Source organism: Myotis yumanensis, unplaced genomic scaffold (assembly GCF_028538775.1).
Source record: "Myotis yumanensis isolate MYYU_CA2020_CCGP unplaced genomic scaffold, mMyoYum1.0.hap1 SCAF_4, whole genome shotgun sequence".
NCBI lineage: Eukaryota > Metazoa > Chordata > Mammalia > Chiroptera > Vespertilionidae > Myotis > Myotis yumanensis.
In genome coordinates, this window is record NW_027223755.1 from 106,482,444 (window position 1) to 106,507,046 (window position 24,603).

At 56.1% G+C, this 24,603-nt stretch overlaps 2 protein-coding genes across 3 annotated transcripts; both read left to right on the forward strand.

Annotated features, from left to right (window-relative positions):
• Positions 1-885: 885 nt before the first annotated feature.
• On the forward strand, positions 886-6,148 carry PRR14 (proline rich 14). Of its 2 annotated transcripts, none has more exons than XM_070413575.1 (12): positions 886-1,043; positions 1,837-1,908; positions 2,041-2,209; positions 3,102-3,223; positions 3,295-3,490; positions 3,742-3,785; positions 3,986-4,095; positions 4,379-4,967; positions 5,101-5,170; positions 5,252-5,343; positions 5,596-5,667; positions 5,757-6,148. In XM_070413575.1, exons 2-12 carry the CDS (start codon positions 1,886-1,888, stop codon positions 6,013-6,015), a joined length of 1,746 nt encoding a protein of 581 aa, XP_070269676.1. In that variant the 5' UTR covers positions 886-1,043; positions 1,837-1,885; the 3' UTR covers positions 6,016-6,148. The 2 variants fall into 2 exon arrangements, with proteins under 2 accessions (XP_070269676.1, XP_070269677.1); XM_070413576.1 differs by having other exon boundaries at positions 887-1,043; positions 3,295-3,475.
• Positions 6,149-7,399: 1,251 nt separating this feature from the next.
• FBRS (fibrosin) lies at positions 7,400-19,746 on the forward strand. The gene is made up of 18 exons (XM_070413577.1): positions 7,400-8,967; positions 9,274-9,453; positions 10,126-10,161; positions 10,266-10,295; positions 11,425-11,473; positions 11,562-11,856; positions 13,203-13,504; positions 13,708-13,895; positions 14,009-14,053; positions 14,255-14,350; positions 14,576-14,644; positions 15,432-15,461; positions 15,844-15,915; positions 16,202-16,322; positions 16,427-16,507; positions 17,441-17,524; positions 17,656-17,863; positions 17,970-19,746. Exons 1-18 carry the CDS (start codon positions 8,518-8,520, stop codon positions 18,511-18,513), a joined length of 2,880 nt encoding a protein of 959 aa, XP_070269678.1. The 5' UTR covers positions 7,400-8,517; the 3' UTR covers positions 18,514-19,746.
• The last annotated feature ends 4,857 nt before the right edge of the window (positions 19,747-24,603 follow it).

The window sequence follows — 24,603 nt, forward strand, 5'->3', positions numbered from 1 at the left end:
TCTGGTTTAGACAAGGGAGTCCTGGGAAAGAGAACTAGTGGAGGCACTGTCTTTGGTTAGGCGGTGAGAACGCCTTCACAATGCAAGGGCCAGGACTTACCCACTTCCTCCCCATCACCAGGCCCGCTCCCGATAAAGGTTCTATGGTGCAGCCTCTCCAAGCAGCGGGATTACCACCCTGATCCCTTACTACTAAGAGCCATGTGCACGCCTCCTCGGCCGGGCCCCTTTTGAAAGAGGGCTCACGGGAGCCTGGTCCTTAGAGGAAAGAGGCCAGACCCCTCAGCGCACGCCGAATAGGTCACTGGTCTCCTGCAGTGACGCCCCTGCCCGGAGCCCTCTGCGCGGGCCGCAGAAACCCCTTTTCCTGAGAGGTGCACAACACTCGGGTAAATTAAGCTCAGCGCCCCCAGTCTCCACCCCATTTTGGCTCAGCTCGGTCTCTCCAGGACCCCGCCGAGCAACGGAGCCGGAAGGGGCGCCCGTCCTCGTCTCCGGCCCTCACCACCCACTCCATCCTCTTCCCAGCGCCGTGGGAACCCGGTTGAGGAACCCAGGATGGTACCAAACCGGCCTCGACGGGCCTCTCTAGGAAACTGGGAATTTCACCTATCGTTCGCACTCAGTTCACATTGATTGGCCTAACAGCGAAAGGACCGGAAGATGCCCTCAAAAAACGTGGCGGCCAGCTAGCTTCGCGACGGTTGTCTCACTGTTTCAAGAAACCTGGCATCGGCTTCCGCCACCGCCTGGCCCTCGGAAGGTGACGCCACGCGGCTCACTCTGGTTCCTCGAGAACAACGAGATCTGCCCTCGAACACAAAAGCTGCGCTGCCACGTTTGGCTGCGCACCCCGGGAGGTGATGGCTTTCAGGTGGCTTCACGGGGTTGCTCGCCACCCAGCAAGGCGCGGGCCGGCGATTGGGCACTGCCCGGGGCTCCGCGAAGAAGGCCCTCGGCGATTGGGCGGCACTGGGTTAAGCTAGTTTTAAAGGAGCCGCAGGTGGGAGCCGTCGAAGACCCGGGTTCGGCGGGAGGCGGCGGTAAGCAGTGAGCGGGGGAGGGCACCGAGCGGCTGCAGAAAGGGCGGGAGGAGGGAGGGAAGGAAACTTTTGAACCCTCTGGTCGGGGGCTGGGGAGAGAGCTGGGCGGGGACCCGGGGAGCGGGGAAGGGGAGGGAGGGGGTCTGTGGGCGGGACCTACGGGATTGGAGTGGAGGGGCATCTGCTGGACAGCGGGTCCCCGGGGATCCTCACAGAGTTGGCGATGCTCAAGTTCGGGCCGCCCTGGAGTGGAGCTTTGCTGAGCCGAAGCTCCCGGGGAGAGGACCCTCCCGCGGCGTCTGATTGGAGGAAACGCGCTGGAGGATTCCTTCCGCCCAGATCCAGTGGAGGGATCTGGTGGGAGGGGAAGCGTCGGTGTGTGGGAATATTGCTTCGGAGTCCTCGGCCACTCGCTGGCTGTGGCTGGGGATCGGGCGGAAACCGAGCCGCTCCGGACAGGATCCCAGCCGACCCCGGGGTGGAATGGGGGTGGGGGCCGTTCTCGGGGCAGAATCTACGGGGACAAAGGCCCCAGGAGGCTCGGGCCGTGGGAGAGCCGGGGCCGCTACAATCCAGGTTCTGGCGGCAAGTGCCTCGCAGCGATCCTTTGACTGCGGCGGCGGCGGCAGTGGGAAGACAGACGCTCCAGACGGCCGACTGGGGGCGCTTTTTCGCGCCCCAAGTCTCCAGCCCCGTCGACTACCGAGAACTGCTTACTACCATGAAGGGCGGAGCCCCAGGGAAAGGGCTGGCCCTCACTCCCCGTTCCCCCGCTCCCCACCTCCCACCCCAGGCTGCAGCCTGGGATCCCCCAGGGACTCCCCGGAGCCGCCGCTTCCCCCATGGACTTGCCCGGGGACTCCAGGTGAGAGCGAACCCTGCCAGCGTGCCTTGAGCTCGGGAAACTCGGGAAACGGGGAGCCTGGTGACCGTACAGGGGAAACCACGAAGCCAACGACAGGCTCAGCGGCTGTCCTCCGCTTCTCTCGTCCTGCAGCCCCCCTGGCCAGCCGCGCCTGTGCCGCCAGCCCCTGACTCGAGCATCATGGGGAGCCAGAAGCCCAAAACGGCCGAGGCTACAGCTCCCCGTGGTCCCTTCACCCTTGGAAAAGGCCTCTCGGCGGGTCCTAGCCGTGGTGCTGGAAGATGTCATGGCTGCCCATATGGTGAGCCCCTTGAAAGGAGAGGCTCCCTTCTCCCCCGGGTCCCTTCTCAGTACAATCAGGCCAGCTCACCAGTGAGGATGATTGAGGCACGAACACCTCTTTCTCACACTCATTGCTCAGGCAGCCTCCCTAATGCTAGAGTGTGCTTGGCTCTCTAACTCCAACCTCAAGGCGGGCAGGGTCTCCAGTGCCCATTCCCCACCGCCAGCCAACCCCGTTGGGCCGGAACCACCTCCCTACAACTCTAAGAGTGATAAACCCTCCTGCTTTCTTCCCAGCCCAACTTCTAGGCAAACCTTAGGCAGCAGACTGCGATCATTTGCTCCACTGCACAGAGGGAAACTGAGGTCCCAAACAGGGCAGTCACGCACCCAAGATCACTCTCTTTTCTTCATTTCTTTAAACAGCTTGGGTGAGATTACCTAGATCCCACACCAGCAGCTCAGAACACTAATATTTGGGCCCAATTCCGTTTAACTCACCTCTTTGGAGATCTTGAGTGAATATTAGCCACAACCTCTGTCAGCTTTGTGGCATAGGACACTGCCAGGCACAGGGAGGCCTGTCCAGTTCAACCTCATTCCATCACCTTGCTCTTTTTGTGTGTGTGTTTTTTAAATCCTCACCTGAGGATATTTTTCCATTGATTTTTTTTTTTTTTTTTAAAGAGAGAGAGAAAAAGACAGAGAGAAATATTGATGTGAAACACATTGATTGGTTGCCTCCTGCACAAGCCCCAACCAGGGCCTGGGCTGGGGAGGAGCCTACAACACAAGTAGGTGCCCTTGACCGAAATCAAACCCAGGACCCTTTGGTCCACAGGCCGACGCTCTTATCCACTGAGCCAAACTGGCTAGAGCCATCACCTTTCTCTTGACACCTCCTCTCTTAGGTCCCCCTGGTGCCCCAAGAGGAGACCTCCACCCCACCACACCGCAGCAACCATTGGGATTCTGTTCACCACCAGCTGCCTGCCTCGCCACCCCAACAGGCTATGTGGTCATCGCAGGCCAGGTGAGCAAGGCAGGATAGGGGTGAGCTGGTAACATAGCTGAACCCCTCTGATCTTTGTGGTCCCTTTCTAGGCCTGCCTATCCACTGCACTTATGCCGAGAGCCCTTGAGCCGCATCAGCCGGTCTTCTCCCACCCTGAGGTGTCCATCAAAGACAACCTCTGGCCCAGAAGAAGACCCTTCACAAGCGGCACCCCAGCCTACTCTGGTGGTGATGCTAGAAGACATTGTCAGTCCCAGACCCCCAGCTGAGGTATGGGAACTTCCGGTAAGGATGTCAGGGGTGCAGCTGGAGCAGGCACTCCAGTGAGGGTAGAAGACAGGAGAGTTGAGTCAGGGGTAGATTTTGCTCAGAGAAGAGAGGACAGCATTTTAGGTGGAAGATACTGCTTGAGCGAAGACCAAATGAAAAAGTCTTTAGTGTAACCCAGGCAGGCATGTGGAGGCTGAGAGAGTTGGGATGTGGGAAGCTTAGGAGGCTTCCCTGCCTCCCCACCAACATCCCATGTTTATATCCAGGACTTGGCGGACAAGACTCCCAACTTCATCGTCCCAGCGAGAAGGTGAGAGGGCTGGGGAAGGAATTATTAAGATACCCAGACAACAACCATTATACAGGCAGCCAGAACTAGGGTATTAGCATTTTCTTGTTCAGTAGTTCCATGTAGCACCTTCAGTAGCCTTAAGGGACAGGGGAGGTGCTGGCTAGGTGGGATCTGGATCTGGGAGCTTCCCTAGCCTTGACCTTGCCCCTTCACCCCAGAGCTGAGTCCATGATGATGAGTCACCAGACAAAGCCTCCGTCCAGAGACCTGGAACCCCCCTTCCAGCCATCTGCCCTGCCTGCAGACCCTCTGGAGAACCCATCACCAAGTAAGGACTGAGACAGGGATGAGGTGTGGGGCTCTGGAAAACCCTAGCTGAGCTTCTCAGTGTCCGGTGCAGAGGGGCTTCACCCCCTCCCAGGGCAGAGCTTGGTATGTGAAGGAGGGATTTTGACCTCAGAGGCCTGTTGTCCAACTCCTAAATGTAGGGTTTTTTTTAGGAATAGGCTTCCTCTGTGGGCAGTTGAGTGGGGAGGGGCTGAAGTTACTAAACTGGGGTTTAGATACCTGCAGCTGAGGAATGCCCACCTGTGACCCTCTCCTTTCCTCAGCCCCAGATCCGGTTCTGGAAGCCCCATCGACCCCACCGCCGTCCAGCCTTTTACGCCCTCGCCTCAGTCCCTGGGGCTTGGCTCCCCTCTTCCGTTCTGTCCGCTCCAAGCTAGAGAGCTTTGCAGACATCTTCCTCACACCCATCAAAGCCCCACAGCCCCCACCCCCCTCGCCCCCCATGAAGTTGGAGTTGAAGATTGCCATCTCAGAGGCTGAGCAGTCCAGGGCTGCTGAGGATACTGCCTTTGTCAGTCCCCGCCCCCCTATCCGCCAGTGGCGAGCCCAAGCCCACAATCCCCCAGCATCTCCTCCTAAGCCATCTCTGGGCCGAAGCCACTCCTGCCCTGACCTGGGGCCTCCTGGCTCAGATACCTGCAGCTGGCCCCCTGCTCCACACCACCCAAGCCGGCCACGGCCTCGACGGCACACTGTGGGTGGTGGGGAGATGGCTGGAGCCCCGCCACCCCCTCGACCCTGTCTCCGGAAAGAGGTCTTCCCTCTTGGAGGAGTGGGAGGCTCTCCTCCCCTCGGCACATCTTGTTCGTCCTCTGCATCCACTTCCTCCTTCTCTGAACCTGCAGAACCCAGGTAGTGCTCTCAATCAGCCCTTCAATCCCCGGCCACCGCCTGGGCCTGGCCTCCTGCCCTGGTGTCCCATGGGCAGGAGATGGGGATACTGCTATGAATATTTTTTGTCCCTGAGCCTTCATCTTCTCTGTAGGTTGGGCTCGGCCAAGGGCAAGGAGCCACGGGCCTCAGAGGACCAAGTGCTTTCCGGCCCCGAGACCAAGGTAGGTGTACAGATGAGGGGGAGGAGCTAAGTGGGAGCCTGTGCCCATACTGCACTCTTACCCTCTGCCCCGTTTTTGCAGACCATGGGGAAGGTTTCTCGATTTAGAATACGCAGGACACTGGCCCGTCCTCAACTAAACCTTACACCAATGGGGCTGCCTCGACCGATCAGGTGAATGCTTATTGTATGTGGAGCTGCCTTGGCCAAACAGATGTTGACTCACATTCCCTTAAGTGTGGCTTTGTCTCCTCTCAGGGAGCACAGTCCAATCTGGTGATTTGTGCTTAGAACTGTCTGCCTGCCTCAGGCAGTTCTGGCATCTGACATGTCCCGGAAACTGAAATACAGACCAGGCCCTGCTTCTCCCGTCTCCAGGCGCCACTGGTCCCAGGTTTTTCAGTGGCCTCTGCTCTTTGCTCGCAGGTTGAACAAGAAGGAGTTCAGCTTGGAAGAAATTTACACCAACAAGAATTATCAGTCACCTACAACCAGGAGGTGAGAAATGGTGAAGGCTTGGGGGTGATAGAGGGAAGGCTCGAACCAGAGGCGTGCTGGTAACCAGCACCTCTCCCTGCCTGGTCCAGGACATTTGAGACCATCTTTGAGGAACCCCGGGTGCGCAATGGGACTCTGATATTGACCAGCTCGAGGAAGCTGCGGCGGGCTATGGAGTTTCGGGACAGCAGCCTTCCTCGATCCCGGCGGCCGTCTCGTGGGGTCCGAGCTGCTGCTGGCAGGACCCTTACTCCCAACTTGGCCCCCGGCCCAGATGTGGGACCCCTGTTGCAGCAGCGGCTGGAGGAGCTGGATGCCTTGCTCCTGGAAGAGGAGGAAGTGGATTAGGGAGCAGCCCCATCTGACCTAGGAGCTCCATCTGTTTATCTGTACATCCATCCTGGAGGGAAGGGAAGCCTCTGAGACCATTTTATTTTATTTTTTCTCTGTATTTCTAGTAAAGTTTTTGGTATGTTTCTGATTGCTTTGTATGTTCCAAGTTGAGTTTGAAATTGATTGGCACTATTGGCATGATTGGCACCACTTTGGCCCTCAAAGACTGGGAAATGGGGAAGGTGTCAGGGAAGGCAATGAGGGTCCGACACAGGGAGGGGGTGGGGAATGGTCGCTGGAGATGCTTGATTTACTGGCGAGTGTTCCTGTGTGGAGGAACACTTCTGAACCTGCTCCAGAAGACACTGTGATCAGGGGCCCTGTCAGGGCTATTCCAATTCACTTACAGCAAAGAGGAGACTGCAAGCCCCAGAGGGGACCCAGGCCTGGATCGAGATGGCCCTGACCTCCTCTTAACATGCAGGCAGCCCCTGCTGCTGGTTCAAAAGCTACGAGTAATCAACTGAAGCAGCACCGACAACACACTGTCAGCGGTGCTTGATGTGCAGTAACCCCATTTCATACGAGGGTAAGCAGGTGGAGTGGATCAGTGCCGTGTCCACATACAGAGTGACCAGCCAACCAGAGGCAAAACAGCAGCGGCTAAGCGCACAGGCCAGACCCGGGGCTAGGCCGAGTACAAGTCCTCGCTAGGAAACTAAGTATTAGTGGCCAGTCCCCTCTCCCTCTGTAAAATGGGGCTCCTAAGAGTATCTTCCTACAAAAATTCTTACTACCGCGCGAGTCAATACGTGAGGAAGTGCCCGGCCCAGCAGAGCAAGGGGTTTCTTTTCGTCCGCGCGCAGAGCACAGGCCCGCACCTTCCCGCGGAACCGAGAGGACAGGCGACGCGGCCTCCTCCCTGCGAGTCCGGCGGTCGCTACCCGCTCTGCCGCGAAGCTAACGCTGCCGAGCTGCACGCCCGACGTCAGCGCCGCGGCGCGTGCGCGCGAAGCCAGGCGGCCTGTGGGCCCAGCCCAGCGGCGGAAAGGGAGACGACGCCACTGGGGGCCGACGGGGAGCTTCCGCAGCCGCGCGCCGCCCAGCGGCCAACCGCCCCCAGGCCTCGCGCAGCACCACCGGACTCCTGGCCTTGACGCCGTCAGAAGGTGGGCCAATGAACGGACCGGGAAAAGGCGGAACCCTCTGCAGGACCGCCCAGGCACCTACTCCGAGCCAGTCGAGTCACGAGACTTGGTGGAGGACGGAACTAATCTGACGTACGTCCAATCCGGAACTTGAGGGCGGTTACAAATTACCCACTCCCCGAGTTTGACTCCGCCCCCGCCCTGACGTGCACTTTTCCACCAATCAACGACTAAGCCTGCGGAGGGGTGAGGGGAAGGGGGCGAAGAGTGGGAGGAGGCAGAGGAAGGAGGCGTAGGCTGAGGAAGAGGGAGGGGGGTAGGGAAGTGCTGGCAGAGAAGAGGCCCAAGACTCCAAGGGAGACAGCAAGAGGGTGCGCTGGAGCTCCCCCGCTGACCAACGGCTGTTTCGGATCCCTTAAGGAGCGCGTCATACAGAGACGAAGAAAGGAGGAAGAGACTTTTATGTCGGCAGACAGAGAAGCTCTACCCGTCACTGTTGCCTCACATCCGGGGCTTTGGAGGGCTGGCCCCCGCGGCCCCGCCCCCCCCCCCTCGCGCCTTTCATGGCGACTGGAGGCGGAGGCTGGAAGAGCTGGGACTGGAGGAGGCCCCTTTAAATCTCCTTAAAGGGGTGGCCACTGAGTTCGGCAGACTACAACGCCAGCCTTAAAGGGGAAGCCGCCGAACAGGAGCTGACAAATTGAAAACTGCTGTTGGGAGAATTGGAGCGAGTGAGGATTCTTACCTGCTCTTCCTCCCCACTCCAGAAAGTCCTTTAAATTCAGCGTAAAGGGGAAGTGGCCGCTTGTGGAGGACTGGAAACAAACTCTCGAGCCTTTCAAGCGGCGGCCTGCTGTTTTGAGGACCCAGGACTCCTTAAAGGGGTGGCCGCTTTTAGCCGGAGGACTTGAGACACTTTTAAAGGGGAGGTCTGCGTTTCGGGGAGAGCTTTCGGTCCCTTTTAAAGGGGTGGCCCTTCCTCTTCTTTGGGGAGACTAGTCTCGACCCCCTGGCAAGGGGCGGCCACCGCACTAGGCCGGCCGGACACCGTCTGGTCGTCTTAAAGGGGCTAGGGGCTGGACAACTTGAGATTTCGCCTTAAAGGGACGGCCGCCCCGTTTTCGCCGTCTTGGCCCTGCCGGCCCCACTGGGGGGGTGGGGACCCTCGGGCTTGTCGCCCCGGGGGCGGCGCCGGCTCCCCAGGCCTTGGCCTTGGGGCAAGCTCAGGGCCAGCAGATCCTGCTTTAAAAAGGAAGCCGTGGCCCTCTCGTCCCTGTGCAGCCGCCAACGCCGCGCCTGCGACCCTGGGCCTGCGGACAGGCCGCTTCGGGCCCCGCCGCCTCCGGATGCGGCACTGAGGGCGGTCGCCATGGAGACGGCCGCGGCTCCGGGCCCGGGCTGGGCCGCTGAGGGAGAGCGGCGGCGGCGGCGCTGCTCGCGCCGAGACCGAGACCGGGAGCAGCAGCGGCGCCGCCGAGGTCCTGGCGGCGACGCGCCCCGGGCCCTGTTGGCTGCCCCGCGCGGCTCCTCGTCCTCGTCATCGCCGCCGCCGCCCGCCAGGCCCTGGTCGTCAGCTTCGTCTGGAGAGCGGCCCGGAGGCCCGAGACGGCGGCGGCCCCGTCCCAGGCCTCGGCCGCCGCGACCCCGAGCTCGGAAGCGGCCTGCGGGCTCCGGCAGTCGCGGGGAAGAGGAGGAAGAGGAGGGGGGGTGTGCGGACGACGGGGAGGCCGAGGAAGAGCCGGAGGAGGAGGAGGAAGAGGAGGAGGACTTGATCGATGGCTTCGCCATCGCCAGCTTCGCCAGCCTCGAGGCCTTGCAGGTGGGGCCTGAGGGGCCGGGTCCTCGGGGGCTTCCCAGGGGCAGCGGGGAGGGTACGGTGCCTGGTGGGTGGAGTTGAGGGGGAAGGTTGGCACCCCAAACCAGAGCAACCGGCTCCTCTGGCCAGGCCTCTGCCCCGCCCTGGGGTGGGAGGCGGTCGGGCCGGTCTCCGGGGACCGGCGGTGGTCCGTGGGGTCCGGAAGCTGGCGGCCGCTGAGCCCCCGAGCCGCTGGGGGAGCCTGGTCGCCCCCGGACGGCCGCAGCCTTCCTTTCTCCGTCGACTGGAGCCCCACTTCCTCCTCCGCAGAAGGATGCCTCTCTCCAGCCCCCCGAGCGCCTGGAGCACCGGCTGAAGCACTCCGGGAAGCGGAAGAGGGGGGGCTCCAGCGGGGCCGCCGGGGAGCCGGGGGACAGCTCCGATCGGGAGCCCGGCCGGCCCTCCGGAGATCGCGCCCGAAAATGGCCCAATAAGCGGAGAAGGAAAGAGGTGAGTTTGTCCTCCTGGGTCCCTGCGCTTTAAAACTCTGGGCAGAACACCCTTCCCTAGACCCGTTTCCAGTAACCAGCCACTGCCCTGTGAACAGCAGTGGCATCTCCGGGACAAAGATGAGGGCAGAGCCAGCGGGAGGCCTTCTCCCCTCCAGGTCCCACAGGCCTGCCTGCTGCTGGCGGCACCAGGTCGGCCTCAGACAGCACAGGACCCGGTTGGGTCATAAATGAATGAGATCGGTCTCTGCCCCCCTCGAGGGGGTGGCAGGCTGGTGGGAGAGAAACAACCCGCAGGCAAACACCTACACGGAACCCAGAGGAGCCGCGGGAACCCAGGGGAGGAAGCCACTCGCTCTGCCCGGGGCTGGGAGAGGCTGTGGTTAGGGAAAGCCCCCTAGGACGTCTTAGTCAGGCCTTGAAGAATAGTCATAAGTTTTGCTCAGAGGAGAAACCGGGCAAAGTTGTTTTGGACAAAAGCACAGAGATAGGAGAGTCTGGTATGTTTGGACAGTGGCCAGAGCGTGGGGAACGGGTGGGCAGGAGCAGCCGAAGCAGCTAAAAGGAAGTGGAGAGTAGGTGACGGGGGCCCTGGGCACCTTGCTGGGGAGTTCAGACCTGATCCAAAGGCCTCCCAGGCAGCTCCCTTACTCTGGACTCTGGTCTTCCTCAGGTCTCCTCCCGTCACTCCCTGGAAGCCGGATACATAGTAAGTGCCTCCGCCTGGACTGGTCCCGCCCCGGACTCTGAAAGCCCCACTTGGTTTGGGCCCACTCCTCTCCCCCTTGGTGACTCCTGTCTCTCTCTCCCCAGTGTGATGCGGAAAGCGATCTGGACGAGAGGGTGAGTTGGGCCAGAACTGGTCGGGTGGGCGGTGGTACAGCTTATCAAATGAACTGCAGCCTGGCGGCTCTGTGTGCAGCAGACAGAGCCTCCCCTTGGGTGGGAAGTGTGAGTTGTTGAGCCAGGATTGGATTTTGGGGAGGAGGCGGGTGGGTTGAGAGAGTCAATGACTTCTTTTCCTTGGTGACTAGAGCCAGGTGACCGGAGAGTAGACGGCCCCTGCCTTGCGCCATCATTTCTGAAGCCAGTAGAGAGACCAGTGGTTCTCCACAGACATTCAGCGTGGCTCTGGAGCAGGCTGGCCCTTCCTTCTGGCCATTTGTCTTTAATAACGAGAGTCTCAGCAGAGACTGTGGCCATGGCATTGAGGCTACTAAACCATCGTAGTCAGTGTAGGGACACGCACTATAAAGGTGTATTTCAGTTTATTAATAAGGCTGATCTGCTTATTTTGAAATAGTGGATCCTAGCAGTTGGGACTCTACCCCTATAACTAACTAAATTTGTACTCCCTGGTGTGTCTTGTTTTAATTTTTAAAGTTGGCTGGACAGGGACTGTGATGAACCAGAGAGTTCTTATCCATTTAAAGGGGGCAGCCACTATCTAATACTAGCTCATTGTTGCCATGTGAGATCAGGGGCCCATTCTCAAGAGAAGCTGCAAGTCTGAATTTTTATGAGGAATCTGGATTTCTAAATACCAGCAATGAGTTTGTAATTTTTGCTAAAACTTACGAACCAGACAAATAAACCAGGTAGGCCTATTGGCCAGCAGTTAGTGATACCTTTTTGTTTTTATTTCCTTGCTTCTCTGCTTTTTTAGTGCTGCCGCCATTTAGGCCTCCTGGTCTATCAGATTCTTAGGCTCAGCTGCTCCACCCTCTTTCCTCAAGCATAGGCCCCTAGAGCAGCGGTCGCCCACAGGTGGTCTGCGGACCACTGGTGTCCGTGAGGTCCGAAAGGTTGGCGACCGCTGCCCTAGAGTATAGTCTCTGATGGATTTCAGCTGAGGTGATGGAATAGACTTGCCACCACTGCCAGTTCCTAGTAGGCTCAGAAGTTGTTGGCCTTCCTGGGTAAGGACTTGGCCTAACCGGAACCTGACCCTGTCCCTCCCCTTCTTCCCCAGGTCTCCGACGATGACCTCGACCCATCCTTTACTGTTTCAACCAGCAAAGGTTGGTTCCAAGGGCTGGGGCTGGAGACAAGGGGGGAATTGGGGTCAGTGTGGGTCTTAATCGAATGTTTGCTGTCCTGCCCTCACAGCCTCGGGCCCTCATGGCGCCTTCAATGGGAACTGTGAAGCCAAACTCTCCATAGTCCCTAAAGTGTCGGGCCTGGAGCGGAGCCAGGAGCAGCCCCCAGGGCCCGATCCGCTGCTAGTGCCTTTTCCCCCGAAGGAACCACCACCTCCACCAGCCCCTCGGCCTCCTGTCTCACCCCCTGCACCCCTGCCGGCCACCCCCAGTCTGCCACCCCCGCCCCAGCTGCAGCTTCGGGTCTCACCCTTTAGCCTCCGCACTTCTCCCCATGGCAGCAGCCTGGACCTCAGCACTGGCAGGTGAGTGGTCTAGGGGTTTGGTCTGGTCTGGAAAGGCCTGGTCCTTTTGGCAGTAACCCCTGCGTTCTGTGGCTGGGACATGGGAGAGTACCTTGGGGATATGACTTGAAAAAGGATTCTGAGACTGAAGAGTTTGAAAGACACCGGGTGACACAAACTTAAAGAGGTGACCACAGAACTCATCAGAACGCTTTACGCATTCACATGCAGGGGAATCCAGCTTGTGCCGCTGCTCAGTCTATGTGCTGGTGAGACCTCTTTGCAAGGCACCTCTGCTGGAACTAGTGTTCGTAGGACATACTTTGGGAAATGCTGTCATGATGATTAAGAGTGCTGGCGTTGGTGTCAGTCAGACCTGAATTCAAATTCTTGCTCTGCCACTTCCTGGCTGTGTGATGTTCGAGAAGTCACTTAACCTTTCTGAGCCTCAGTGACCCTTTCTGTAAAATGAAATAATAATAGTACCTTCATCGTAAAGCTGTTGTGAGAATTGTGAGTTAATGCAGTGTTTCCCAAAGTGTGTACACTCATCATCAGTGATGTGTGAGATCATTTCAGATGTCACGTGAGCACATTTTTCTCAGTTTGTACGTGCTTTAGAAAAATATGACTGGTACCTCACGCCTTGATTTCACACATTGTGGCTTGGGTGAAGCTAAGTTAAAAAGGAAAACGGAGTTATGTTAAAGAAGGAAAAGGTACAGGTGGTTGCATGGATGCGGCAGCGATTGGGAAGGTGGTATGAAATGCTGGAGCCTTGGGTTAGCGTATAAAACAAGTGACCGCACTTGGCCTACAGTAAGTGCTCACTGAAGGGTAAGAATTATTGATACTATTATTATTCACGCTATCTCTGTTATTGTCATCAATGTTATTTCTTTTCTTATTGAGAAAACTAAGGCTCAGAGAGGGGCAGTGACTTGCTCAAGGTCACCCAGGACGTTCATGGCAAGCTGGACCTAGAACTCCTAGGTCAGGCCAGCAGGGTGCTGCTTCCACTGTCTTAGGAGGGTAGGGACCCAGGTGGCCTGTTGTAATTAAGCGTCAAAATGAATGATATGTTTTGTGCTGTGGTTGAATCAGAAAAGGGAAAGTCGTGTGGCCGAAGACATCAGAGGCAGCTGTGTGGAAGATGAGCCCTAAAGAGGGGAGAGGGGGTTGTTGGTGGTGGGAGGTACCTCAGTCTGAGGATGGGTTCCTTGGCGGGGGTGGACATCCTGGGGGCCGGGTTCTACCACCTTCCATGTTGGAGAACCAGGGTCAAGGTATCGCCCAGGCTTCTGACCCACTCCTGTCAGAGCTGGCACCTCCCAACCCCTCACTCATTTCCCCACTTCTCTCCCCAGCTCTTCACGGCCGCCCCCCAAGGCCCCGGCCCCTCCCGTGGCTCAGCCTCCCCCCTCATCATCCTCTTCGTCCTCTTCCTCCTCATCTGCCTCCTCCTCGTCCGCGCAGCTCACCCACCGGCCCCCGACGCCCTCACTGCCCCTACCTTTGTCCAACCACAGCTTTCCTCCCCCTGGGCTGCGGCCCCCTCCCCCACCCCACCACCCCTCCTTGTTCTCCCCTGGCCCCACCCTGCCCCCACCCCCACCCCTGCTGCAGGTGCCAGGGCACCCTGGGGCCTCAGCTGCTAACGCCCTTTCTGGTGAGTTTGGGGTCCTGGCCGGGGGGTGGGGGGCAATGACCCTGGGCTTGGGCCCAGTCAGCTTTGGGGCATTTGGACCTTAGCAGACTGCAGGGCTTGAGGAGGGAGTGGCTCAAGGCCAGAAGGGAAGGCCAGCCACCCGGGCCCAAGGAGGCTGACAGGTGGCGACAGATGTTAAAGCCTTCTCCCCTCCCCTCCCACAGACCAGGACCTGATCGGCCAGGACCTGAACTCTCGCTACCCTGAGGTGGTGGGGGCAGGGGGCTCAGCCCGGCCCCTGGCCTTCCAGTTCCACCAGCACAACCACCAGCACCAGCATACCCACCAGCACACCCACCAGCACTTCACCCCTTACCCCCCAGGCCTGCTGCCACCCCACGGCCCCCACATGGTGAGCTCCTCATTGGGCCGGCGATAAGGCTCAGAGGCTTGGGGGGAGGGTCTGGCTTCAGGGGAAGGCCCGGGTCTCTGGCTAGCAGCTTACTCTTCCCTTCTCTTCCCTAGTTTGAGAAATACCCAGGAAAGATGGAAGGCCTTTTCCGGCATAATGTGAGTGCATGTGTGTGGTGTGTGGGCGTAGATGCGTTAGTGCGTGTGACCCTAACTGTTGGGGGTCCAATCTTCAGCTTCAAAAGCAAGAGCCTTAAGCTCCCTGGGGGGCTTTAGGGTGGAGGCCAGAGGACTGATGGGCAGACCAGACGTGGCCTGCACCTCCACCCCCAGTTTGGACTAGTCCCATTCTCTCCACAGCCGTACACGGCCTTCCCTCCCGCAGTGCCCGGCCTCCCTCCGGGCCTCCCGCCGGCTGTCTCCTTTGGCTCCCTGCAGGGGGCCTTCCAGCCCAAGGTGAGCTCCCAATCTAGACACTGTCACCACCCCACCCCTTAAAACCCAAACACCTCCAGGTCCACATACCTCCTTCCCATTCTCCAAACCATGCCCATCTGCCCTCCCCGTGTGGCCCCGTTTCCCTAAAGCCATCATTCCTCCCTGTCCCGGTCCCCAGCTTGGTGACAGACCCCTTCTGCCTAGTGCCGGCTCTCCTGACTGTTCTCCACTCCCCTTTCCCAGAGCATGAACCCCGAGCTGCCACCACGACTGGGGCCAATGCCAAGCGGGCTTCCCCAAAAGGGGACACAGGTGAGGGGGCCAAGGCAGGTCCTGCTGGAATTGGAAGGTCTGTTGAGTAGAGCAGGGTTGACTTGAGCATGAATCATTGGCTGATCCCTCCTGTTGATACATGTTGGGGGTGTTGCTGAGAATATGATGTGAGAGAATTTATGTAAATGACAGGATTTCCCAGGCATGAGGAATGGGAATTTCATGCACTTGCCCGAGAAATAAGATTATTAGGGCATTGGTTTCGATTTTTTTAAGTTACAAAACTTTTTCTCCCCAAAATGACATCATACCAGGAAGTCCTGTCTATAAAACAGTGAAAAGATAAGCTGTCCCTTTGTGAAGTGGCACAAGGTGACCAAGCCTTCCCTCCCACTTAGGGCCCAGGGCTCTGGGAACCGTGAAAAAACACAGGATGTATTTCCTAAAGGACAGATTAGACCAGAGGTTTTCCAAACTCTCAGCAGTAATAAAGGCTTTTCTCTAAAGAAAGCTTTAACAGGCCCTCACATAAAGCTACCAACAGGACAGCTTCTTCTGTGGAGAAGTCATTCTGCCTGCCCACGAACCACTCCCAGTCTCCCAAGCACAGCGTCTTCTTGGAGCCTGGTCAGGGCCTTGGTGCTGGAGGGGAGAGGCTCAGAGTGGGAGAGGCAGGGAAAGCAGTCTCACCGCCAGCAGGAAAGGATTCAGGGTGCCACACAGGGTCTCAAGGAGATGTTTGGGGGCGGGTTTGGGGGCTGCAGAGATGAGATACCAGGTCAGTAAACAGGTCTGAATCGCCGCCAATCTGCTTTGCCATCCCCAGATCCCTGACCATTTCCGGCCACCTTTGAGGGTGAGTGTGGTGAAGACCTCAGGCTGCATGAGGCTGGGGCTGGTGTCAGGGTGTTTGGCTGAGGGGTGGGGGAGGTCATGCTTGAGAATGAGTGAGAAATCCAAGACATGGAGGCAGCCAGATGTGGAACAGCAGAAAGAGAAAGGACTGTAAGCCAGAGACCTGGGTTCAGATGTAACTGGTCATGGGACGTTGGCAAGACAGTTCATCTCTCTGAGCCTCAGTTTCCTAGGCTGTGAATTGGACTTAGTCACCCTCATTTGTAGGGATGATGAGAGGAGATGATGTGTGGCAAGTCTGGGCCCAGGGCCATGCCTGGAGTGGGTGACGAGTGAACATTCTTTCCTTCCCTTTCCCTTTGGTCATCCTTCTGGGGCGGCAGAAACCAGGGAAGTGGTGTGCCATGCACGTGCGCGTGGCTTACATGATCCTGAGACACCAGGAAAAGATGAAGGTACTGGGGCCGGAGGGCTGGGGAGAGCGGGCCTGCCTGAACTCTGGGGGTCTGCCTTCTGCAGAGCTTGGCAGAATCTTGGCCAGAAACATCCCATCCCATCTCTGGTCACAGCCTTAGCAATTCCGAATTAGCACTAGGTTCTCTGGCTAACTAGACGGGTGGTCAGAGAAGGCACTCAGTCCCCATCTTGGCGCCAGGCAGCCCTTGGAGGGGGTGTAGGGGTAGAAGAGCAAGAGGACAAATCTGGCTCCTCACTCACTGCCCCTCTCCCTGTCCCATGCAGGGCGACTCCCACAAGCTTGACTTTCGGAACGACCTCCTGCCCTGCCTTCCGGGGCCCTATGGGGCCCTGCCCACTGGCCAGGAGCTCTCCCACCCGGCTGCCTCCCTCTTCACTGCAACTGGTGAGTCTGGCCAGCCCTCTTGGGGCCTAAGGTTCCCATATATAACCCAAGGCCCACCTTACGCCCACTCAGCCTCATCAGAATCTCCCACCTCTCTGCCCCAGGTGCCGTCCACGCTGCAGCCAACCCCTTCACGGCAGCTCCCGGGGCCCATGGACCCTTTCTGAGCCCCAGCACCCACATTGGTAAGAGCCAAGGGCATGTTGGGCACCTCAGGCCTTATCTGTGACTTCCAGGAGTTCTCAAGCTGGGGATGGAAGTTAGACCCGAAAGGCAGCTGAAGTGGGGGTAGATCTGGTTCCACTTGCTCTGTGACCTTGGGCAAACTACTCTACCCTCTCTGAGCCTTGATTTCATTGCCTGTAAAATGGGATAGGAAAGGGCATAGTGATTGCTCATCTCTGCCAGCCCAGATAGTCTCTGAAAGAACAGCCAGTGGTAAAGGGTATGTGCCACCTGGGAGAGGAAGGTGGGGGAAGGCTGCACAGCCCCAGGAGAGCATGGTCGCTGGTTCCCAGCCGTCTCAGGCAGGCTGTTGGGGGAGATTTCGCCTGGGTTCGGGTGGACAAGGAGGATGTGAGCCTGATGGCATAGGGCAAGGTGTTCCTGGAAGAGGAAATTGTGAGGTCCCATGGGGGAAGGGTTAGTTGTTCTGACTGGCGATGGGACATGTGCATGAAATTAGGGTCAAACTGGGAAGGGCTCTGCATGTCAGGTGGGAGGAAGCCGGCAGAGGTTTTCAGGTAACTGGCTTGCTGTAGAGCTGGTATGGGTGGCTGGTGTGGGGGTGTGCGGGGTGAACGCTTGACCTCTGGAGTCAGAGAGGCCCTGGTTTGACTGTTGGCAAGTCACTTCACCTCTCGGAGCTTGTTTCATCACCTGTAAGTGGGAGTGATCCTAGCTGCCTCATCGGGCTTGTGAGGTTAAACAGTACTGTGCATGTCAGAGCTCACTGCCTAGCCTGGCCCAAGGAAGTGCCGAGCACCAGGTGGTTAAGGTTAAGACAAAGCAGCCGAGGGCTTCGGGGCCTGCTTGCTGATCTGCCTCTTCCCTGTCAGTTCTTGGTGGCTTCTCAGAGTGGGCGGCCCGATGCTCTGACCATCCCTTTTCTCCTGCAGATCCCTTTGGGCGTCCCACAAGCTTCGCCTCCTTGGCTGCCCTCTCCAACGGGGCCTTTGGAGGCCTGGGCAGCCCCACATTCAGTGAGTCCTGGGTAGGGTGGGTAGGAGGCTGTGGCAGTGGGTTAATGTGCTCAAGCAGGAGGGGGGTGGGGTGCCTGATTGGGGCCTCCCGCTCCTGGCTCCTGTCACTCTCTACTTTGCCCTCTGTCTAGACTCCGGCGCCGTCTTTGCCCAGAAAGAAAGCCCAGGGGCCCCACCAGCCTTCGTCTCCCCCCCAGACCCATGGGGTCGCCTGCACCGCAGTCCTCTGGCCTTTCCTGCCTGGGTCCGGCCCCCTGAGGCCGCCCGGACACCAGGCTCAGACAAGGAGCGGCCTGTGGAGCGGAGGGAGACTTCTATCACCAAGGAGGAGAAAGACAGGTATGCTTTCCGAAAACTGCCCGCCGCCCCCCCTCCCCCCCTCGGCCTGCATCTGACCTCTGACCTCTGGAGTACCTTTATTCTCTCCCCCCACACCTGCCCCCAGGGACCTCCCCTTCTCACGGCCCCAGCCCCGAGTATCTCCTGCTACTCCCAAGGCCCGGGCTGGTGAGGAAGGGGCCAGGCCAGCCAAGGAATCGGTGCGGGTAAAGGAAGAACGGAAAGAGGAGGCTGCTGCTGCCGCTGCTGCTGCCACCGGGCCTCAGGGCCTTCACCTGCTGTTTGAGAGGCCCCGGCCACCCCCCTTCCTGGGCCCTGGTCCTCCAGAGCGCTGTGCTGGCTTTCTGGATCCAGCCTGGTTGGCAGGGCCCCCTCGCCTTGCAAGGCCACCCCGCTTCTATGAGGCGGGAGAGGAGCTGACTGGACCAGGGGCAGTGACTGCTGCCCGCCTGTATGGTCTGGAGCCTGCCCATCCCCTGCTATACAGCCGCTTGGCTCCTCCACCACCGCCTACTGCGGCCCCAGGAACCCCTCACCTTCTCAGCAAGACCCCACCAGGAGCCCTTTTGGGGGCACCGCCTCCACTTGTGCCCGCCCCCCGGCCTAGTTCCCCACCTAGGGCCCCTGGCCCAGCCCGGGCTGACAGGTGAGGGGAGGGGAGGGGCAGGGGCAAAGCTCCATCCCCCTTTCCTTTTGATAAGATCCTAGAGCTGAGGTTTTAAGCCAGGGCTGGAGGGCAAAGGTCGCGACCTCACCAGCCATCTCTGAGGTCATGGAATCTGAGAACAGAGCCCCAACCCCCATGAGATCAAGCATCAGATGAACCTTGGGGTCATTGGGAGGGCAGAGGTCACACACTTCTAGAGAGGGGTGTGTGTGTGTGTGTGTGTGTGTGTGTGTGTATGTGTGTGTGTGTGTGTGTGTGTGTGTGTACACATACATATGAGAGTGGGGGTCATTTCAGAGGTCATAGCTCATAGATCTCCTGAGGTGCACCATCGCCCCTGAGGGCCCCTAGGCCCTTGGCCTGCCTCCCCAAGGGCTCACTAAGCCAGAGGCCAAAGTGCCCCCTCCCCTTCACCTACCACCCAAGTCCTCATGCCCTCTCAGGGTTGGGGGAGGAGGGGCTAAAGGAAGGGGAGTTCCATGTACATATTTATCTCCCCTTCCACATAGCCCCCCAGACCTTTTGTACATTTTTACAGGGGTGCCCCTCCCAATAACCCCCCTTCCTGGGTAATTAAATCCTCAGACTGGTGCTGTGTTCCTAGCCTCTGGCCTCTCTGTGGGGGGAGGGGAGATTGCAGGGGGAAGAGCTGGGAGGGGACAGGCAGGCCCAGGGCTTATCCCTAGGAATAGGGGTCCCGCAGGAAGTGGGCCAACAGGGGAAGGGCCCTGGTACCTAGGCTGGAAAGAAGTGCAAATGCTTCCTGCTTGGCTGACAGCCCAGGTTCCCCCCACTTGTTCCTGTTGCCTCTGTGTGCCCAGCCCCAAAAGGCTCAACCTTTAAGCTTCAGAGTCTACTTCCTTCTTAGTGGCTCAGTGCCCCCACTCCATTTCCAAGTGCCCCCGGGACTCCTGGGCCCTGCTCTCCAGAGCCTGTTCCCAGAGCCCTGCCCGGCTGCGGAGGGCCACAGGAGGTCACCATGTACCACACACCAAAGAAGGGGGTCCGCTTGGGGTGGGCCACACAGGCAGCTTCCTGAGCAGCCTCTGGGCAGCAGCCTCAGCCTTCCCAAAGCAGCGGGTGCCCCCAGGCTGGGGCCCAGCCTAGAAGGCGGGGGTCAGTTTAACAAAAACATAATGTTGACTTTTTTCCCAGGTGGGGCTTATTCTGTAACATGACTTGCGGATATTTATATAAAAATGAGTGTTACAATGAGGCCCCTTGGCTCCTCTTTCGGCGTGTGTCACCTGGGGTTGGGGATTGGGCTGGGTCCTGGAGTCGGGGTGGGGGGTGGTTGTGAAGCTAATACTGTCTGTGTCCTGACAAAGGTTTTCCCTCCCTCCCATCTGGGAGGGTTCTACTTCTGGATGGATGGATTGGGGTGTTGAGCACTGGAGTTTTTCACTTTTTTTTTTACATCCCAGGAGTACATGTTAAATAAGATTCAAACACCACGAAAGAGACAAAACAATTTCCTATACATCTGCCAACCCACACAAGCCCCACACATCCAGCAGTAACCACTGTCAACATTTGGTATATGTTCTTTAGGCACCTCTACTGTGTGTTTACCTGCACATATATGTGCATACATGGTTATGTTAGAAAATACCTATGTTTTAAAAAATTTTAGACATGATCATTATTAATTCAAACCCAGAAATATGTGGTACCAAGGGAGAGTGCCTCAGCCCCACCCCTCAGAGATGCCACTGTTGATAGTTGGTATATTCCTCCAGTTCTCTCTAATATGTGCTTAAAATGGAATCCTGTGAAAGGTACTATTTTGTAACTACCTGTTTACTCTTAACATTATTCCTTGATGTAATCAGTAAAAACAAGTGACTGGGAGGCTGGCTCCCATTCAAGCCACCCAGAATGGGCTTGCTCCCAGTGAACCCATCTCCGTAAAGATGCTTCTATCCAGCGTCTCTGATCCACTACACTTCTAGGGTAGACTCAAGCCTAGATTGTTCCACAGAAATCAGAAACAGGTGGCCAGGAGAAACTTGGCCTTCAGACAAGGTTTCACATGGCAACCCTTGTTTTCTGTTTCTGAAAAATCAGCTTGCCTGCTTCCCCTATGACTGTCCCTTGAGGTGGGGCACGATCTCTCCAGATGGCCACTGTCCCATCCACTCCATTGTTTAGGAATGGGCCATGGTCACTCTTCAGGGTACTGCCCTGGTCCCTATAAGCACTCTCAGTGAAATATCTGCCTGTGTGTACCCCCCCTCTCCTAGATCTCTCCCATGGACCTCAGATATCCCTTAGACCTGGTACTGTGCTCCCCACCCCACTTCCATCTCTGCAAATGTTACCAGCACCCAAGTCAGAAACCTCCCTGTTAACTCACCTGATTCACTGAACTGCCCTTTATTATTCCAACCATTGTTCACTTCATCGTACCAGGAACTGAACTAGTGGCTGGGGATACAGAGGTAAACAAAACAAAATTCCAGCTTTCCTGGAGCCTAAAAGCTACTATGAGAAGAGCAACAGACATACTGTGAGAAGAAAAAGAGGGAGAGGGAGAAGGAACAAATCCGAAGGGCTGCCTTCTTAGGGCCTGTCCTTGCAGCCACTATGTTCCATTGGTTCATCTCCACGCGTTCTGATCCTAATGCAGGCAGAGGTCAAAGAAAAGTCTGGAAATGACTTCCATCCTGGGGGAAGCAAAACCAAACCCAAACCATTCACCATCGAGAGGCTGCTATTTGGAAATGCGTTTCTTTCAATGAGCTCAGCAGAGTAGCTATGTATCCTTAAGCAATGTGCTTATTTCTGTGCCATGGTTTATTTGTAAAATGGGTTTTTAAAAAACAGCTTTATTGAGATCATTCATTCATAGGCCATACAATTCACCCAGTCTTTTCTGACTGGCTTCTTTCACTTAGCTTTATTTGTTCCAGGGGTCATCCATGTTGTAGCTTGTATCAGCACTTAATTTTTTTTGTTTATTTGTTTTATTTTTTGTTAATTCTCACCTGAGGATATTTTTCCATTGGTTTTTAGAGAGAGTGGGAGGGAGGGAGGGTGAGAGAGAGAAACATTGATGTGAGAGACACGTAGGTTGCCTCCGGCACTCTCCCTGACCGGGGCTGGGGATTGAACCTACAACCCAGGTACATGCCCTTGATCAGGAATCGAGCCCACGACCCTTCGTGTGGGGGCCAATGCTCTAACCCAGGGGTGGGCAAACTTTTTGACTCGAGGGCCACAATGGGTTCTTAAACTGGACTGGAGGGCCGGAACAAAAGCATAGATGGAGTGTTTGTGTGAACTAATATAAATTCAAAGTAAACATCATTACATAAAAGGGTATGGTCTTTTTTTTTTTTAGTTTTACTCATTTCAAACAGGCTGGATCCGGCCCGCGGGCCGTAGTTTGCCCACGGCTGCTCTAACTGCTTAGCAGCACCGGCCTGGTGGTACTTAATTTCTTTTTATTGCTAAATATTCCATTGTATGGACAAGACCACATTGTGTTTGTCCATTCTTCAGTTGATGGGCACTGGGTTGTTTCGAAGATTAAGGATAATGCTACCGTGACTGTAAGTGTTTGTACAAATGCATGTTCTTAATTCTCTTAGGTATGTACCTTGGGATGGAATTGCTGGGTCATACGTTTAACATTTTAAGGAGCTGCCAAACTAATTTCCAAAGTGGCTGCATTCCCTCCAAAATGTATGAAGATGGAGTTTTAATGGTTTCTCCCAGCATTACTGTCTGAATTCACTAAGTTTATAAGCACAAAGTTCTTAGTACAGTGCCTTGCACAGACTAAGTGCTCATGGAATTATTGCTGTCGTTACTGGTGACGCCTTCCTCATCCGAAAGTCGAAGAAGCAGATCTTAAGAGCTCGATTAGGGAGAATGCTTACTTATAAGCAGGGGGGGGGGAGGGGGGCATCTTTCAAAACCGGCTTTGAGGTGGACAGCATCTGTCTATGGGCACAGAAGAAGGAAGGAGGAGCCCGAGCCAGTGAAAAACAGAGGTTCAGAGCCTTTCTTTTACACCAGACAGGCCAGAGTGAGTTTGGCCTTCACTAACCAGCTCTGTGACTTTGGTCTAGGTGCAGCCTGTTTCCATGGTGGACAAACAGGGAAAATGACAATCCCAGCCCACAGGGTCATTGTGATGGTCACACGGGATAATGCATGAAAAGGGTACTTAGCACAGAATTTAGTACCCAGTGGGAATTCACTAAATTAGAGTGTTGTTACTGATTGTAGTTGGAAAGAGTAGAAATAATCCCCCTATTCCAAAATAGGCAAATGGAAATTCAGAGAAGTTAAGTGACTTACGGAGTCAGGAGAAGAAAGGAGACACTTGGGAAGGAAGTTAAAAATAAGCTCTATTATTTAGGACAGTTGTAGATTTCTAGAAAAATTACAAGGATATTATATTATAAGAGTTCCTATATGCCCCACACTCAGTTTTTTTCTATCAACATCTTGCATATGTTACAGTTAGTATTGTTGCATTGTAATTAATTTAAGTCCATACTTTATCTTGATTTCCTTAGCTTTTAGCTAATGTCCTTTGTCTGTTCCAGGACCTGCAAGAACACCTCATTACATTTAGTCATCATGTCTCTTTAGGCTCCTTTTAACTGAGTTTTCCAGACTTCCTTTGCTTTTTATTATCTTGCCAGTTTTGAGTATTGGTCAAATATTTTTATTGAATTTATTGGGGGTGACATTAGTTCACAAAACCATACAGATTTCAAGTGTACAACTCAAGAAAACATCTGCACATGGCATTGTGTGCCCATCACCCCAAGCAAAGTCTCTTTCTGTTGCCTGGTCAAATATTTTCTAAAATGTCCTTTACTTAGGATTTGTATGTTTTTCTTAGGATTCGACAAGTTATGGGTTTGGGGAGGAAGCAAAGGTAAAGTGCCATTTTCATGACATCGTATCAAGGGTACGTACCTTCAAGACAATTTATCGCTGTTGATGTTGACCTCAATCACCTGGCTGAGGTAGTGCTTGTCAGATTCGACTGCAAAATTACTCTTTCCCCCTTCTTTCCATGTTCTGTTCTTTGGAAGGCAGTCACTGTGCACAGCCCATGCCACAGGAGTGGGGAAATGATGCTCCACCTCCTTGAGCGCGGAGTGTCTGCATAAATTATTTGGAATTCTTCTGCATGACGAATCTGTCTTCTCCATTTGTTTATTTATTCAGTCACTTATTTAAATTATGACTATTCATGGATATTTATTTTATACTTTAGGTTAAACTCCAGTACTACTTTATTACTCTCCAGCTTTCAGGTAGTTCCTGTGTCCCTCTGACATACCCCCATCATTGTGGGGTGGGTTTTTTTCTTTATTTGGTTTTTTTTAGCAGAGACTTACTTTTTACTGCTTATCTTTTTACTAGAGGCCCGGTGCACGAAATTTGTGCATGGGTGCAGTCCCTAGGCCTGGCTGGCAATTGAAGCGTAAGCATCTGGTGTGGAAGGGCAGGTCCCAGCTGACCTCTGGGCCCTGGGCAGCACCTGGGCCCCCTCTGCCTGAGTCATCGGGCCCCCGCCTGGTTCCCTCAGCCCCCGGGAGCCGGGCAGCGGCCCAGCCCCCAACCACCGCCGCTGGTCGCCATCTGCTGGGCAATCAGCGGGGCGATCGGGCCCCGCTCGCACCTGCCTTGGCCTGGCACTGCCTGCTCACCTGCTCCACCATTTCACCGCAGTCCTGCTCTCATCAGGGCCTATCCAGGCCAGCAGCGCCTCCACTGCCGCCCACTGCCAGCACTGCATCACCGATGCCCGCCATGTTCCACATTGCCCCCTGGTGGTCAGCGCACATCATAGTGAATGGTTGAACTCCTGGTCGAACTACCGGTCAAGGGGACAATTTGCATATTAGGCTTTTATTATATAGGATATCTCTGGGTTTTTCTCTTATGTGCTGTTGTTAAAAGTTAAAAACAGCAGCTAGCCCTAACTGGTTTGGCTCAGTGAATAGAGCGTCGGCCTGGGGACTGAAAGGTCCCAGGTTTGATTCTGGTCAAGGGCATGTACCTTGGTTGCGGGCACATCCCCAGTGGGAGGTGTGCAGGAGGC

Coding starts and splice junctions, on each gene's coding strand:
- PRR14 (XM_070413575.1), top strand. CDS start 1,886: ATGGACTTGCCCGGGGACTCCAG. Junction 4,968..5,100: donor TCTGAACCTGCAGAACCCAG/GTAGTGCTCTCA, acceptor TCTTCTCTGTAG/GTTGGGCTCGGCCAAGGGCA. Junction 5,171..5,251: donor TTTCCGGCCCCGAGACCAAG/GTAGGTGTACAG, acceptor CCGTTTTTGCAG/ACCATGGGGAAGGTTTCTCG.
- FBRS (XM_070413577.1), top strand. CDS start 8,518: ATGGAGACGGCCGCGGCTCCGGGCCCGGGCTGGGCCGCTGAGGGAGAG. Junction 11,474..11,561: donor TACTGTTTCAACCAGCAAAG/GTTGGTTCCAAG, acceptor CTGCCCTCACAG/CCTCGGGCCCTCATGGCGCC. Junction 17,525..17,655: donor CCTGGGCAGCCCCACATTCA/GTGAGTCCTGGG, acceptor CCCTCTGTCTAG/ACTCCGGCGCCGTCTTTGCC.